At 36.6% G+C, this 14,413-nt stretch overlaps 1 protein-coding gene across 4 annotated transcripts in view; it reads right to left on the bottom strand.

The window, feature by feature from the left end:
• Nucleotides 1-14,413, bottom strand: part of UNC80 (unc-80 homolog, NALCN channel complex subunit) — a 222,738-nt gene that overhangs the window by 102,069 nt on the left and 106,256 nt on the right. For all 4 annotated transcript variants that reach the window (XM_041737717.1, XM_041737715.1, XM_041737716.1 and 1 more), the window contains exons 24-26: nt 13,761-13,896; nt 9,980-10,113; nt 3,746-3,911 (exon numbers count right to left, since the gene is read on the bottom strand). In XM_041737717.1, the coding sequence (XP_041593651.1) occupies nt 3,746-3,911; nt 9,980-10,113; nt 13,761-13,896 (436 nt within the window). The remainder of the gene's footprint in view (nt 1-3,745; nt 3,912-9,979; nt 10,114-13,760; nt 13,897-14,413) is intronic.

Raw genomic sequence — 14,413 nt, 5'->3', positions numbered from 1 at the left:
TGGGAAGTAGAAAAAAGTTTAGAGAGGTTTTTTCTTTTTCTTTTTTCTTTTTTTACAGAAATACTCTCACATTCTTTGCCTGGTTTCATGATACCTTTTACCATACAAATTTGGGAAAGTAACCCAAATTAATGTGATCTGAAAGAATTCAATTTAAGAATCTATTCTATTAGCAAAGACAACTGGATATATCCTATAGGACTAAAAATTAGTGTTCAGAATTACGGCATTGATTATTTACAAAGGACACCACAGTTGGAATTCACATTTGATTTTTTACCTGAAAACTATCAGTGGAGCTCATACAGCACTGAGTGTTTGTTAGCTTTACCTCTAAGACAACGTGAACTAGTACAAAAGTGAAACAAATACATCTAAATTGAATAAAACCTCTTTTCCCCTTTTCTCTCACCTCACATTGCATCCATTAGCAAGTCCTGCTAGCTCCGTGCTTCAAAATTTCCTAGGGTTTTGAAAGCCCCATTACCTATTCCCTGGACTAATGTAACTGCCTCATTGCTCTCACTTACCACCACTCCCACAGATTGACTTGTCTTTTTGTTCATTTTTCCTTTTTAAAAAACTTAAACTCAATTTGCCAACATTTAGTATAACACCCAGGGCTTATCCCATCATATGCCCCACTCAGTGTCTGTCACCCAGTCACCCCAACCCCTACCCACCTCCTCTTCTGCAGCCCTTTGTTTGTTTCCCAGAGTTAGGAGTCTTTTCATGGTTTGTCATCATCTCTAATTTTTCCCCACTCAAGTTTCCCTCTTGACTCATCTTTTAAATACATAAATCGTAAATACACATATTAGATCACCTTTCTGGCCAAAACCTGCCACATTTATGCAGAATTAAATTTCTAACCAGATCTACAGAGCCTACTTATTTGCCTTTTGCCTCCCTATCTGACCCAATTTCCTGCCAGTCTTCCACCAAGTCATTATGTTGCAGGCATGTTGGTCTTTTTGACTTTCTTCAAAATGTTCCACGTTCATTCCTGCATCAGAGACTAGTTCTCACTGTGGTATCTGCTTGCAAGACTCCTCCTTCAGCACTCTGCAAATCACATCATAGAGGTCTCTGTTCAATGATACTTATGGGGACTTTCTCTGACTACATTCATCCCACCCGGGTCACTACCAGTTCTCTGACCTTTGTTTATTTTTCTTCATATCATTTGTCTTTATTTGAAAGACATCATTTGTCTATATTTGATGTTATTTACTATCATGAACTATTAGCTAATAAAAACTAAAATATATGTGAAAATTTTTTCTTCCTGTTCATTGCTGTATTCTGGGAACCCGGAATAGTGTCTGGCATATAGCAGGTGCTCAATAGATGATTGCTGAATAATCAGACACATCTTGGTGTCTGGATTTTGGAATAGCAGTCTTAGTTTGTTTTTGGAATGCGGATAAAATGCTGTGACAGACCTTGCTTGGGGATTTTAGGTAGACATTTTTAGTTTAAGAATTATTTCACATTTGTTTTCCCTGGTAGAAACTGAATTGTCCTCAGGCTGTTTATTTCAAGAACAGCATTTTTAGCTTTTATAAAAACAGATGGTATAAACTTTTAAATAAAATTTTAATAATATAATTTAGCAGGGTCCCCCTGGCTTTAGCATCTGGTATTAATTTGTCAAAGGATTAAAGAATATTGAGGGATCTTCAAGATTTTAGCCAACCAATAAAGGACATTTTATGACTATGTTTCCATTTTATTTATAGTTTCAGTTTTTTGCTCATTTAATAACCAACTTACATATATTAACATAGTCATTCCATGAGGAGAAACAATACTAAGGTTTTGTGTTTTTGAACATAGAAGGAAATTTACATAAATGATAATCATGAAATAAAAGTGTTCTTAAAAATTGATCTGATGATTTATATTTTAAAATGGTGTCAATTTACTCTGCTCAAGTTTAACCATGTCCATATTAGGAATTTTTATTTCAGCTATTAAGCAATAATTAGCATGATAACTTTGAATAGGTGAAAAAAAAATCCCCTTGGGAAAAGTCTAAAAATGTAAGTTTTTCATCATATGCAGTTAGCATTATCCAAAAAAGTAATAGTTGTAAAAATATTGACCTGACACACTTCATGCTCAGAAATTGCTAAAACTTGGCTCATGAATTCTTGTTTTGCCACAAATTTAATATAATGTAATGATTATTTGCATTTTTAAAATATCATGACAACATTCCAGCCTTAAAATACTATAATTTTTTTCCAATGTACATCCACCCTTAAAGATCTTATGTTTTCTCTATGTAGGGCTATTCCTTCCCGGAATCATGCATTCCATCAGCTTTCTAACATTTATTGAGTCATTTTCTATAGGATATCAGAAAATACATAAATGCATAAAATCATCTTCGACTCTTTTAACAAATGTACTGATGTTCTTTGAATCCAAATTCATTGGAAAACCATTGAAGGGCAGTGGGATTTAGGAAATAGCAAAATCAGATAAGAAGTTAACAATTTAGGGAGCCTTTGAAAACTTAAAACTTTTGTAATCTTTAGCTTATATTTAGAACTTTCCACATAGGTTCTAGTCTATACTCTCATGATATAAACAAATAACAAAAACTACAGCAATTATTTATTCTATACCAATTATGTACCAGGTACTGTGTTTATGCTTTGCTTATATTGTCTCATTTAAAGCTTTCAACATCACAACATGGTAGGTGTCATTAATTTAATTTTACAGAGGAAAAAACTGTGGCTTAGGAAGTAAGTAACTAGACAAGGTCAGATGACTGGTTGTTATATTTTACGATTTTAAGATGTAGTTTTCTCACATTTTAACACATCTGAAACTGAGATTTATCTTACACTTGATGCCACCCCAAGATCACTAGTGCCAGGTAGCAGTTGTGACACATTTGTTATTGCTTATGTCCGTGTGGGCATCTAAAGCACCAGCAATGGAATGTATATAATGGGTGCCAGTTCTCGTAGCTCCAAGGAGACAAATGGTAGTTTGGTGAAGGCGTGAGTGAGGTGGTAACTCAGATGTGTTTGGCAACGTTCTTGAAGCAGACACTGAGTATAAGGGTAGGCTAGCTTCAGACAAGTGAATGCTGACTTAAGTAACTTGCACTGACAGCTTTACTTCTTTTACAGATCATTTAAGGAATGATGTAGCACTAACATTCTAATGACACAGAGGACATTATCCTATAGAAAAACATGGATACTGGCAATCCTGAGTTGAAAAGTGATTAAGAAATTTGACCTGGAATTGAAGATCATTTAGAAAAACTTTAACCTGATTATTCTATTTATACCTTCCCTTTTTTTGGCTGCACAAGAATGATAGGTATCAATAATAAAAATCTGTATCAAATTAAGTCTGAAAGTCCTCTTTCAGTAAGAATGAAACATAGACTAAAGGATTAAAAAGTATTGCACAAGGGCTGAATTCGAAGTATTTTTTCTTTCTTACTGGTACATGAAATAATGGTTCACCTGGCAAGTAACCCATGGCACCAACAGGATATGGAGAGTTGCTGAGCTGGAATTAGAACCCAAAACCTCTCAGACTGTCATGTCCAGCTCCTAACTAGCATGGTTTCCTACCTCAACAAGTGGACACAGCACTGTATGTAGCCAACAGTTTTGGACTTCTTCGGGTGTACAATTCTGTAGTGTAGACCCCAGGCCAAATATCCTATGAGAAACACTGAAACACGAAAAGAATTCTTGCTTTCCCATACCTTTCTTCTCCTCGGCACCTGCATCTGATTTGAGCGTGTGGCTACTACTGTGGAGGGAATCTTTTGAGTCTTCATTTTCATCCAGGACCCCAGCAAAGCTGATCTTCCTTTCATATCTGTGTCTGTCCAACTCAGGATCCAAACGAAGTCTGCAGCTCTCCAAGTCCTGCAATTTCAGTGAGGAAGGAGTACATGAAAGCTGGCATCTCCTTGGCACTGCATTGGTCTTGTGGCAAACCTCCCTCCATTTTGAATTGCACCCAGCTCAATTTGCACAGAGCCAAATTCCTCTTTCTCTAATGCCAATTTCATATTGTGGCCATTAAAGAAGCTTCTTGCACTAAAACACACACACACACACACACACACACACACACACACACAAAAACCTTCCCCAATTCATAGTTTTCCCCTTTTCCTCAAGTTTTATCTTTGAAAAGCACAGACCTTGTTTCAAATCTAGAATTTGCTTCCTCAACTTCTAACCCTTTGTCCAAAGTTTAAACTGCATCTTTGGCATTTATCTGTTTATTAAATGATCATGCACTGAGTATGAATGTGTTAGGCACTGGGGGATAAATAAGACATGGTTCTTGCCCTATAGGAACTCAAAATCTTGACATAGAGACTGACAAGGCAAATACAGGATAAATTTCCAAACTGAGAAACAGAATAGGAACTTAAAAGTCAGACTTGGAGGCAGAATAATTCCCCACCCTCAACCCCTGCCCAAGATGTCCATGCCCTTACATTGCAATAGGGACTTTGTGCATGTGGATTTAGCTTCAAGACCTTGAGATGGGAAATTATCCTGGACTAGCCAAATGGGCCCAGCCTAATCATACAAATCTTAAAAGCAGAAAGCTTTTCCAGGCTGTGGTCAAAGAAAGATGTAACTGTGGAAGAAGAGTGAGAGAGATGCCAAATTGTTGGCTTTGAAAATGGAAAAAGGGACTATGAGGCCAGGAATGTGAGTTGCCCAAGATATTGGAAAAAAGGCAAGGACACAGAGCCTTCTCTAGAGTCTCAGAAAGGAGCACAGCTTCCTTGACACCTTGACTCTAGCCCAGTGAAACTCTTGTCAGACTTCTGATTCCTAGAACTGTAAGATACTATGTGCTGTTTTAAACAGCTAAATTTCTGCAGAAATGGAAAATGATTAAAGAGGTGATGTTGGAGTTTCGTCATGAGGATTTAAAGGTAGCTCAGCAAACAAGTGAAGAAAGGCAGCTCAGCCTTAAGAAGTTTCCTATGTGAGGTCCAGAGGCTCAAAATACAATCAGGCATTGGAGGAATTTCTTACTCTCTTCCAGAAGGACCTCAGTATAAGAGGAGGGTCCATGACTAACTGCTTATGAACAGCGTGAGCCAGTACCCTAACAAAAGCCATGGGGAGGGGAAGTATTTGGTAAGAGTTTGGTCGATGAGGCCCCCAATTGAAAATTTGACCTGTTCTGTGAATAGAGACTTGTTCAATTAGAAGATCATATTTAATTGTTAATCTGTAAAACACTTTTGGAGGACCTGTTGAAGGAAAAATAGATCAAATGTTACTTTTGTTTCTATAGTGCATTTTTCTCTAAATATAACATAAGTCCTCAGAGTCATCAAGATATGGAAAACAAAAACATTTTTAAAAAACCTAGTTTGCTCCAAGATTGAAATTTTATGCGCTTGTTATTAATAAATGAAACTTTAAAAAAAAGATTTATTTATTTGAAAGAGAGAGAAGACATGAGCAGGAGGGCCAGAGGGGGAGGGAGAGAGAATCCCAAGCAGACTCTGCCCTAAGTGCAGAGCCTGATACAGGGCTCGATCTTATAATCAATCCTAAAATCCTAAAATCCTAAAATGCTCAAACCAGGAATCTGATGCTTAACATACTGTGCCACCCAGGCGCTCCTAATAAATGAAACTTTAGACTCTACGTGTTGTTTCTTCTTCTCCTTTTAATTAAGAACAAAAGTTTGACTTTGGTACCTAGAAAATTAGAACGCATCTCGAAAAATAAAGGAACTACATGGAATGTATTTAGCATTGTCAAAAGATATTCTAGGAATACAATTGCTTTCCTGAAATTAATCCCTTTTAGGAAAACTAATATACTTTGTATTTTGTTAGCCAAACTTAATTATATGAATTTCTTACTTAGGATAAAATGTAATATAACAACTCTGATTCTCAAAAGTCATTATCTCTTCTTCTTTTATCCACTTATCAAAATCCCATCTCTCTTTCAAAGCTATATTCAAATGTGAGTTCTTACAGGAAGATTCTTCAAGTTTTTCCAGCCCCTTCTTTGGCCAACCATCTCCTTGTCAGGGCCACTCTTATATTTTGCATCAGGAAGTAATTTTTTATGTGTTGGATCTCCTGTTTCAATATATTTACCTCTGTATCACCCCTACTCCTATAACTATCACACCATCTTTTGTTCATGGTCTTACACCCCACAAATATTCACCAGTCTTGGTATATGTAAATTGTGTTTTGCTTCCCATTTTTTAACTTTAGGAAATTTGGAATCCAGCAGTATATTTGTTATAACCTGATTTATTAAATTACATCAGCATTTTGGCATAGCCCCTAGCACAATGTTGCACAAAAGCATCTAATATGTTGTTTTATCTGATGAATGAATGTAGGCAATAGACTTCCTTACTGGTTTGTTTTTTTTTTTTATTGTGGACTCATCTATCCATTGGAAGGGAATTACTTGTTTTACTTCGTGTTATTTGGCCATTGGTTATTGGTTTCATTAATTTAGTTGGTAAACATTTGAGTAGCAGTTTTAGAAACAAAATTCTCTATTTAAAAACTATTTCTTTATTGTTCTCAAGTTTGGAAGTTAATATTTAGAGAAAAATCTGATTATTATGCTATTTTATATTATAAATCTTATAAAAATGCTTTTTCTTTTAAAAAGACATTATTTATTATTATGGTTTACAAAAACATTGACTAAAGATGTTACCAGAAGCTCTTAAGCATACACACACACACACACACACACACACACACACACAGAAATTATTTGTTTCAACTAGGGATCTGAGAAAAATTGTTAAGTTGGTAAAATGTTCTTTATCAACTTTTAAAATCTTTTGGTATCATTTTGCCTTTTCTTTTACCTCCATCACCCAACCAATCCAGAGAGTGGCTTCCTGGGATTTCCTGACCCTAACCAAGAAACAACTGTGGTTAAACTAATTAACTTTTAAATTATTGTATTTTCAGTTCTTTTGCTTTCTCTTCCACATTTTGGAAATAACTAGGACTTTGTCAAACAGAAATTTCTTCTGAAATCTCATCCATTTTAGGAAGAGCCTTATGGCAATTTCTGTCCAAAGGATTTTTTCTCTTGATAGAAACTGTGTCCCTGATTGTCTTTCACCCCCAAGCTTCAGATTCTAGAATATCTATTGCTTCAAAAGGTGATTATTTTACTACTTAAAACTTTATTATTTTGTACATTAGGTAGTTATTATTTTTACTGTTATTAAAAATGTTACTGAACTAAAAAGTTTGTTTTGAAGATCTGTAGACCCTTGCGGGAAGTGTTTTGTTAAAACATTATCTTTCATTTTGATGGTATTTATGCTTAAGCTGTTAGACTCACTATTTAGTACAATTTCTTAAGAACAATTGCAGCATTTACAGCTTCAGTGTTGTTCTTATACTCACCATTTATAGTACATTGAAAAGTGACTTGAGGTGTGTGTGTGTTTGTTTTTTTCCCCATCAACCAAAGTGAGATTAAACATGAGAAAAAGCTTCTTACCATTTATTTTATAAAGGTCACATCACAACATAATGCATATCTACACTGGACAATGAAAATTCCAGTGTAGTGAACGAAGGCTCTCTGAGGCCCTATTAAAGGTGATGTAGCTGTGAACTCTTTCCTCTCCTTGACTGAATGACTGAAAGCTCTGTTTTAGCTTAACTTCTTGCCATTTTCCACTAGTCTGCCAGTTGGTTCTACAGTAATTTTTTGAAGTTTTGACTGATTTTTTTAAAAAATAAAATTTTCCATAATAATGGATATTAACCTATAGCTTTATGGAATTGAAAAGGAAAACAAAAATAAATTAGTCAAACTTTAAGGCTTTTTTTTTTTTTAAGGCTTTTTTTTTTTAAACTTTTTTTTTTTTTAATTTTTATTTATTTATTTATGATAGTCACAGAGAGAGAGAGAGGCAGAGACATAGGCAGAGGGAGAAGCAGGCTCCATGCACCAGGAGCCCGATGTGGGATTCGATCCTGGGTCTCCAGGATCGCGCCCTGGGCCAAAGGCAGGCGCCAAACCGCTGCGCCACCCAGGGATCCCAAGGCTTTTTTTTTTAAATCACAGTGGATCAAAAGGGTAACCAGTGAAAATCTGAAAAATGAAAAGTAGATGTACCACCATGGTTTTATGAAGGCTTCAGGATAATTAGAATGCTGACAAAATAGTACTAGAAGAGGCCTTACAGATAGATAGAGATGTCATCCCACTTGACTTTAAACACATGTGTTGGCCTGGATTTGTTTTATAGAGTAATCTCAATATAATAGTAAAGCTGACACTCAGAAAATTAAAGGCCCAAGTTAATAGGAAATATAGTAAGGGCAGCAGGAGGGAACTTGCCTGTCCGACAGCAAATAATGTAGCCCAAACACTGGTATGTTTCTCTTGAAAACATGCATTTTACCTGCAAATGTTTCCAACTTGAAAATGTCCATCTTACATTTTAGAGTGTGAGGGAACAGGTCTTCCAGATGTTGGAAAAACAGAGGTAGAGGCAGTGTTCAAGGATAACAGCACCAATTCTCTTGTATGCTCACCCCCCACCCCCACCCCAGTATGGGCTTGTTCATTTTGAGTCTGGTTAAAAAAGTAGGAGAGCTGGTGGACTGGAAAACTGGCTAAAATAGAAGCACATAAATTGTGTAACAATTTTTCTGGTAGAGTAGTATAAGTCTTGTGTAAAGAAAAAAAAATGTCTGGTTTCTCAGCTCTGGCAGGATGGTGCCTGTAATGAAAGAACCATTGGAAACTTGGTGCCTATTAGAGGACTATGGGCCAAGGAAAATCAGCTCCATCGCTTCTTGGCCTTTTGGCTAAGATCAAGTGTAGGAAAATCGGCACCAAGGGGTGCCCATCCCACACACTTTGCGAAGATGCCTGGCCCTTGCAGAATGCTGGTATACTCTGCTAAACAAATCAGACCTGGATGGTGCAGGAGTATGCATGTGTGTGCACGTGTGTGTGCACGCCCATGTGTGGTCTTCTTCTGCCTATCTATAAGAAGTACTGCAGGAATAACAATACATAGTTAGAGATGTTTATATGCTAAATACGTAAGCAAGTCTTTTTGCCCATAACTTAAATGAGAAAACTCACTGGAAACACATTTCTATATGGATTTACAAGCTGTTAAATTTTTATGACAAAAAATTCTGTCAGTAATTTCTAAAAAATGCTGCCCATAAAACTCCTCATAGTTAGCACAGTAAAGGAACCAAAGGCTTGTGAAAGAAGATTCGAAACGAAGTAAGCATTGCTAAGAGAGTCACTCAAAATAGAGACCAAAGAATATTAAGGAATTAGGACCTATGTAAGTCTCCCGTTTCAGTTCTAGACACCATGGAGTTTTTACTTTTGTCAATTGCCACTTGTCAACTGCATCTCCACTGCTTCCTAGAACACCTCCTTCTACTCTGGATCAAAATAGAGATAATGTAACACCTGTTAGCTAAATATCCAATCCTGTAGTAGTTTAAACTCTGCAAGCACCAATCATAATTCTTTAAAATAAGTTATATGACCTTGTGGTTTTCACCTCTATACGCCTGCTCACAATTCCAGTTTGGAGCACACTTTCCATTTCCATGGACTCTGTGTCTCCCAGATTGCAATCCCTAAGACCTCAAACAAATGCTTCAGTTGTTTTGTGTCCTCTTCTTGGCCCAAAGGTTCGGAGACATTCCTAACATAACTGACAATGATCAATCCAGTGTTTTACCCAGTGGTGCTATCTTCAGTGATTTCAAGGTCAACTTCAGAGTTATTACTTTTTGTAATAGAAAAGAAAAGGAGATTTTATAATATAAAAATCCCCTGGTTGAGTTTTTTAAATTATATGATACATTTGGCCACTGGGCATTTGAGGAAATTGCAGAAACCCAAAACCTAGCCACATGTGTGACTTCTCTGAGTAGCCTGATTATTAACACCCAGGGCTTACTTACCACCAGAGGCTCAGTGCGTGGTCTGGGCAGGCAAGAAAAGGTTTCTCGCAGGAAGGTGGTAATCTCTAGAAGAAGCTGGCATGCGGCCATCTTCAAGGCAAAGGGGCAGCCACATTTAGAGGGGTTCACAGTACCTATGGAGTGAAAGAGTTCCTTCATAAATAAACAAACCAATAAAAAATACAGAGAGGCACGGTTTGATGGACAAAGCCACACATGCGTAAAATCAAATTGCATATGAGAATGTTACCTGAACATGTCCAAAATGAAATTGTATATGAGAATGTTGCCTATTCATGTTCAATTTGTATTCCCTTTAGCATAATCTGTGCATAACCATATACCTCTCTTGTCCTCCACTTTGTAATTCTACAGTGAGTTCCTTAGTATTAAAATATCTATCAGTAAGAACTAGATTACTTTCCTTACGGCTCATAGAGTAACAAAACACAACCTACTAAGCTAGGAAGCCTTTTAACAAAAACAAATGGAAAGCAGTCTTGCAAGATTTTCACATTGCTAATTTAATCAGATTTCGACTATGTACAGGATGGTGAACTAGTTTTGGCACTATTAAAGTCTTCCCAGATACCTCTCATAAAATGAACTATCTTGAGGGCAATGATTTTGCTTCCAGTCTAGCCTAGATGTGTTTCTGCAACATAGACAAGGCACATATCATACACTATCATATTAGAGCACAGTTACACTAGAATTATGCAAACAGTCTTGAATGAGTAAAATGTTGCCTCTATCTTAGACCCAGTAATGGCTTTTGCTCTAAAGGCGGCTAATATTAAGGTGATACCATAGAGACTTTTAAAATTCTTGGGATTAGTTCTCAGTTACATGTCATCACTAATCTTGCAGAAATATACTGATTACCTATCAGCCTTCAGAAAAGAAGACCAAAGCAATGTCGAGTTCTGTCTCTCATAAGAGAAAGAAAATAGTTATCTATTTTGAATCAAGGCATCAAGCAATCACAAATATCACTACATATCAACATTCCTAAAAATATTTCCTGTATGTTAGGCTTCCTTAATTAATAGGAGATCTACATACCTATCTATCTATACCTATATCTATATCGTTCCTTCATAAATAAACAAACCAATAAAAAATACAGAGAGGCACGGTTTGATGGACAAAGCCACACATGCGTAAAATCAAATTGCATATGAGAATGTTACCTGAACATGTCCAAAATGAAATTGTATATGAGAATGTTGCCTATTCATGTTCAATTTGTATTCCCTTTAGCATAATCTGTGCATAACCATATACCTCTCTTGTCCTCCACTTTGTAATTCTACAGTGAGTTCCTTAGTATTAAAATATCTATCAGTAAGAACTAGATTACTTTCCTTACGGCTCATAGAGTAACAAAACACAACCTACTAAGCTAGGAAGCCTTTTAACAAAAACAAATGGAAAGCAGTCTTGCAAGATTTTCACATTGCTAATTTAATCAGATTTCGACTATGTACAGGATGGTGAACTAGTTTTGGCACTATTAAAGTCTTCCCAGATACCTCTCATAAAATGAACTATCTTGAGGGCAATGATTTTGCTTCCAGTCTAGCCTAGATGTGTTTCTGCAACATAGACAAGGCACATATCATACACTATCATATTAGAGCACAGTTACACTAGAATTATGCAAATATTCTTTTTTGCTCAAAAGTACAGCAGTCTTGAATGAGTAAAATGTTGCCTCTATCTTAGACCCAGTAATGGCTTTTGCTCTAAAGGCGGCTAATATTAAGGTGATACCATAGAGACTTTTAAAATTCTTGGGATTAGTTCTCAGTTACATGTCATCACTAATCTTGCAGAAATATACTGATTACCTATCAGCCTTCAGAAAAGAAGACCAAAGCAATGTCGAGTTCTGTCTCTATATCTATATATCTATATCTATCTATCTAGATCATGGCTGATCCTGAGAGTGGGTAGAAATTATGTTCTTTCTGAAGATATCTGATTATCACTCCCTCATGAAAACCATTGCTTTTTCTCCCAGAGATAATGTGTGGGTGGGGACACTGCCTCTTATTAAGAACTGAAGAGACAAACTCCTCTAAAAATTTCTAGACTGGTACTTGAACCATAATTACCTTTGAAATGCAAAATGAGCTATGTACTGACAAGAAAGTGGAACTAAGCCAGAAAATCCAGTCTTAATGGATAGACTGCGTAACTCTAGAAATTGTGTGGATGTGCAATAGTTTTTAAAAAACAATCAAACACTAAATATTCAGTATAAACTTCTGGATATGTTGAGGTTACCCTCCAGATTCTTCTTGTCAATCCTGTAAACAATGTACTTGGTCTTAGTTCAGGCTCTCTCATAACTATCATCTGAAATATCCTGTTAAAATGAGCAAGGATTGACTCCTACATGCTTTCATCAAAAAGCTGAAGTACCAGGCATAACACATTGGTAAATGATACTTATGTGGTCTCACGGAGATTAAAGTCCATTTTGGCCTGTGAAGACACATTCATCAAGTGTTGCTTTAGCTCCTCTCTGTTCTGAAGGACCCCTAGCAGACCCAGGGCGGTTTGGGTGTAGCTTCCATAGGCATTCACTAGGTTCTGTGGTAGTCCTCAAGTGGTCCTAAGGATCAGACCCAATTCCAGTCTCCATGCTACTTTTCAGAGGATAGTTTAGACTATGAACTTGAGGGAATCTTTAGGGACCAAGATTGTTGGTTCATTGGTGGGCTGAAAGACCCGTGTCAGAATTTGGTGTTTTGTCAACAGCTAAGTCAAAAAAATTGGCTCTGATGTGATAAAGGCTGAGAAGGGCAAAAAGATGAAATAAATTGCCAAAAAAAAAAAAATCCTGGGCATAAAAGTGGAAAAGAAGGCAATATGTTTTCTTTAATTATTATTTAATTACACACAATGTTACATCCCTAGCCATCCTTTTACATTTCATGACTGGAAAGATGAAATAGGCTTGGTCTGACTTAACTAAGGACAGTCTGTAACATAACTAGGGAGTTTCAATCTCAAACCACTAGGGAAAGTCAAGAGGAAGATGCCTCACTGAGTCTCTGAGGTAATGTTATTAATTCCATAACCATTTAGGAATTTTGCAGTACATAAAAGGCAGTGGTAGACATACACAACAAGCTTATATGGTATAGAACACACATATGCACAAAATGGTATTGAAGAGGAATGCACAGGATTCTCTTTGTCTCTACTCTTCTATGGTGGGACTCACTTTGATTTTAACAAGTACAGTATACAGCAGACATTCACAGTCTAATCATCTAAATTATTTAATATTTCAAATTCATGTTAAATACAGTAATTAAGTAATCCACTTCTTTAATGATCTGGGAAGCATTTCATGTTCAATTCTATTTGGTCTAATTTTTTTTTTAATCTCCAAGAGAAAAAACAAAATGTAAAACCTGATTAAACTTCTTCTGTGTCAGTAATTTTCCACAACTATATTTTCTCAGAGAGGCCTAATACTAATCTTTGTATAATAGTAAGAGACAGACTACAAACCAATGGATGTTCCATATTGCCTGCCACTCCTTGTCTCTGTCTATAGTCTTCTCTTTCTGATTCTTGCCCTCTCTCTGTGTGTGGCTTTATGCACATGCGTTACATCCATGCATAGGGAAGGGGGGGAAAGGTGCAGTGGGGAGACATGGGAAGGTGGTAAGAATATGAAAGAGGAAAGAGAAATATTAAGTGCTCCTAAAGCAGAGATTCTTACAAGCAGGGGTTCTTGTAGTAAAGGGAGTCTCCTTACTGTCATCTAAAAAGTCTTCCTCCTCATCCTCCTTTCTCAGTCTCCTCTTGGTCTCCTCATCATAAATGAGACCCAGCAGGTTGGCGGGGCTCTCACTTTCCCCATGGCACAGCTCATTCAACCGGACGCCAATCGCCTACCAGGGGGAGAAAAAGAGTGAAATAGCACAAGGTATGTCAGACTCCAAAATAGGCTCTCACATTACAGAGGTCATAAGCAACCATTAATGGGAAGGTATGTATAATCAACTAGGCACATTAAACCAAGAGACTGATACTGAAACATATAGCATAAGCCTTCTCTATATGCCATGGTGTTGTTACCACATTTCCGTATGTGGAAATCCAGGGGTGGATGCCATAGACGCTATCTCCAAGGTCATTTAGAGACTTGTAGAAACTGGAACAATACCTTTGTGTTCTCATACAAATTTTTTTTTTCTGAGAATACTTCCACTTAATTGAAAGTCATTTATTTTATAGGTCTCTTATAAAGGAATGTGCAGGAGGAATCTGTTGTAGTTAAAAAAAAAAAATAAGAATCCATGGTTCTTCAAAATGCTTCTGATTATGCTATTTTATGAGAATGTCACTGCCATGCTAATGAGTTTGGAGGCTGGCATGGATTTTCGTAGAGCGATTTTATTTATATCT

The sequence above is a fragment of the Vulpes lagopus genome, chromosome 22 (genome assembly GCF_018345385.1).
Source record: "Vulpes lagopus strain Blue_001 chromosome 22, ASM1834538v1, whole genome shotgun sequence".
In the NCBI taxonomy this organism is placed as follows: Eukaryota; Metazoa; Chordata; class Mammalia; order Carnivora; family Canidae; genus Vulpes; species Vulpes lagopus.
Note: the sequence above shows the minus strand (reverse complement) of the source record. Positions and strands in the feature narration are given on the sequence as shown.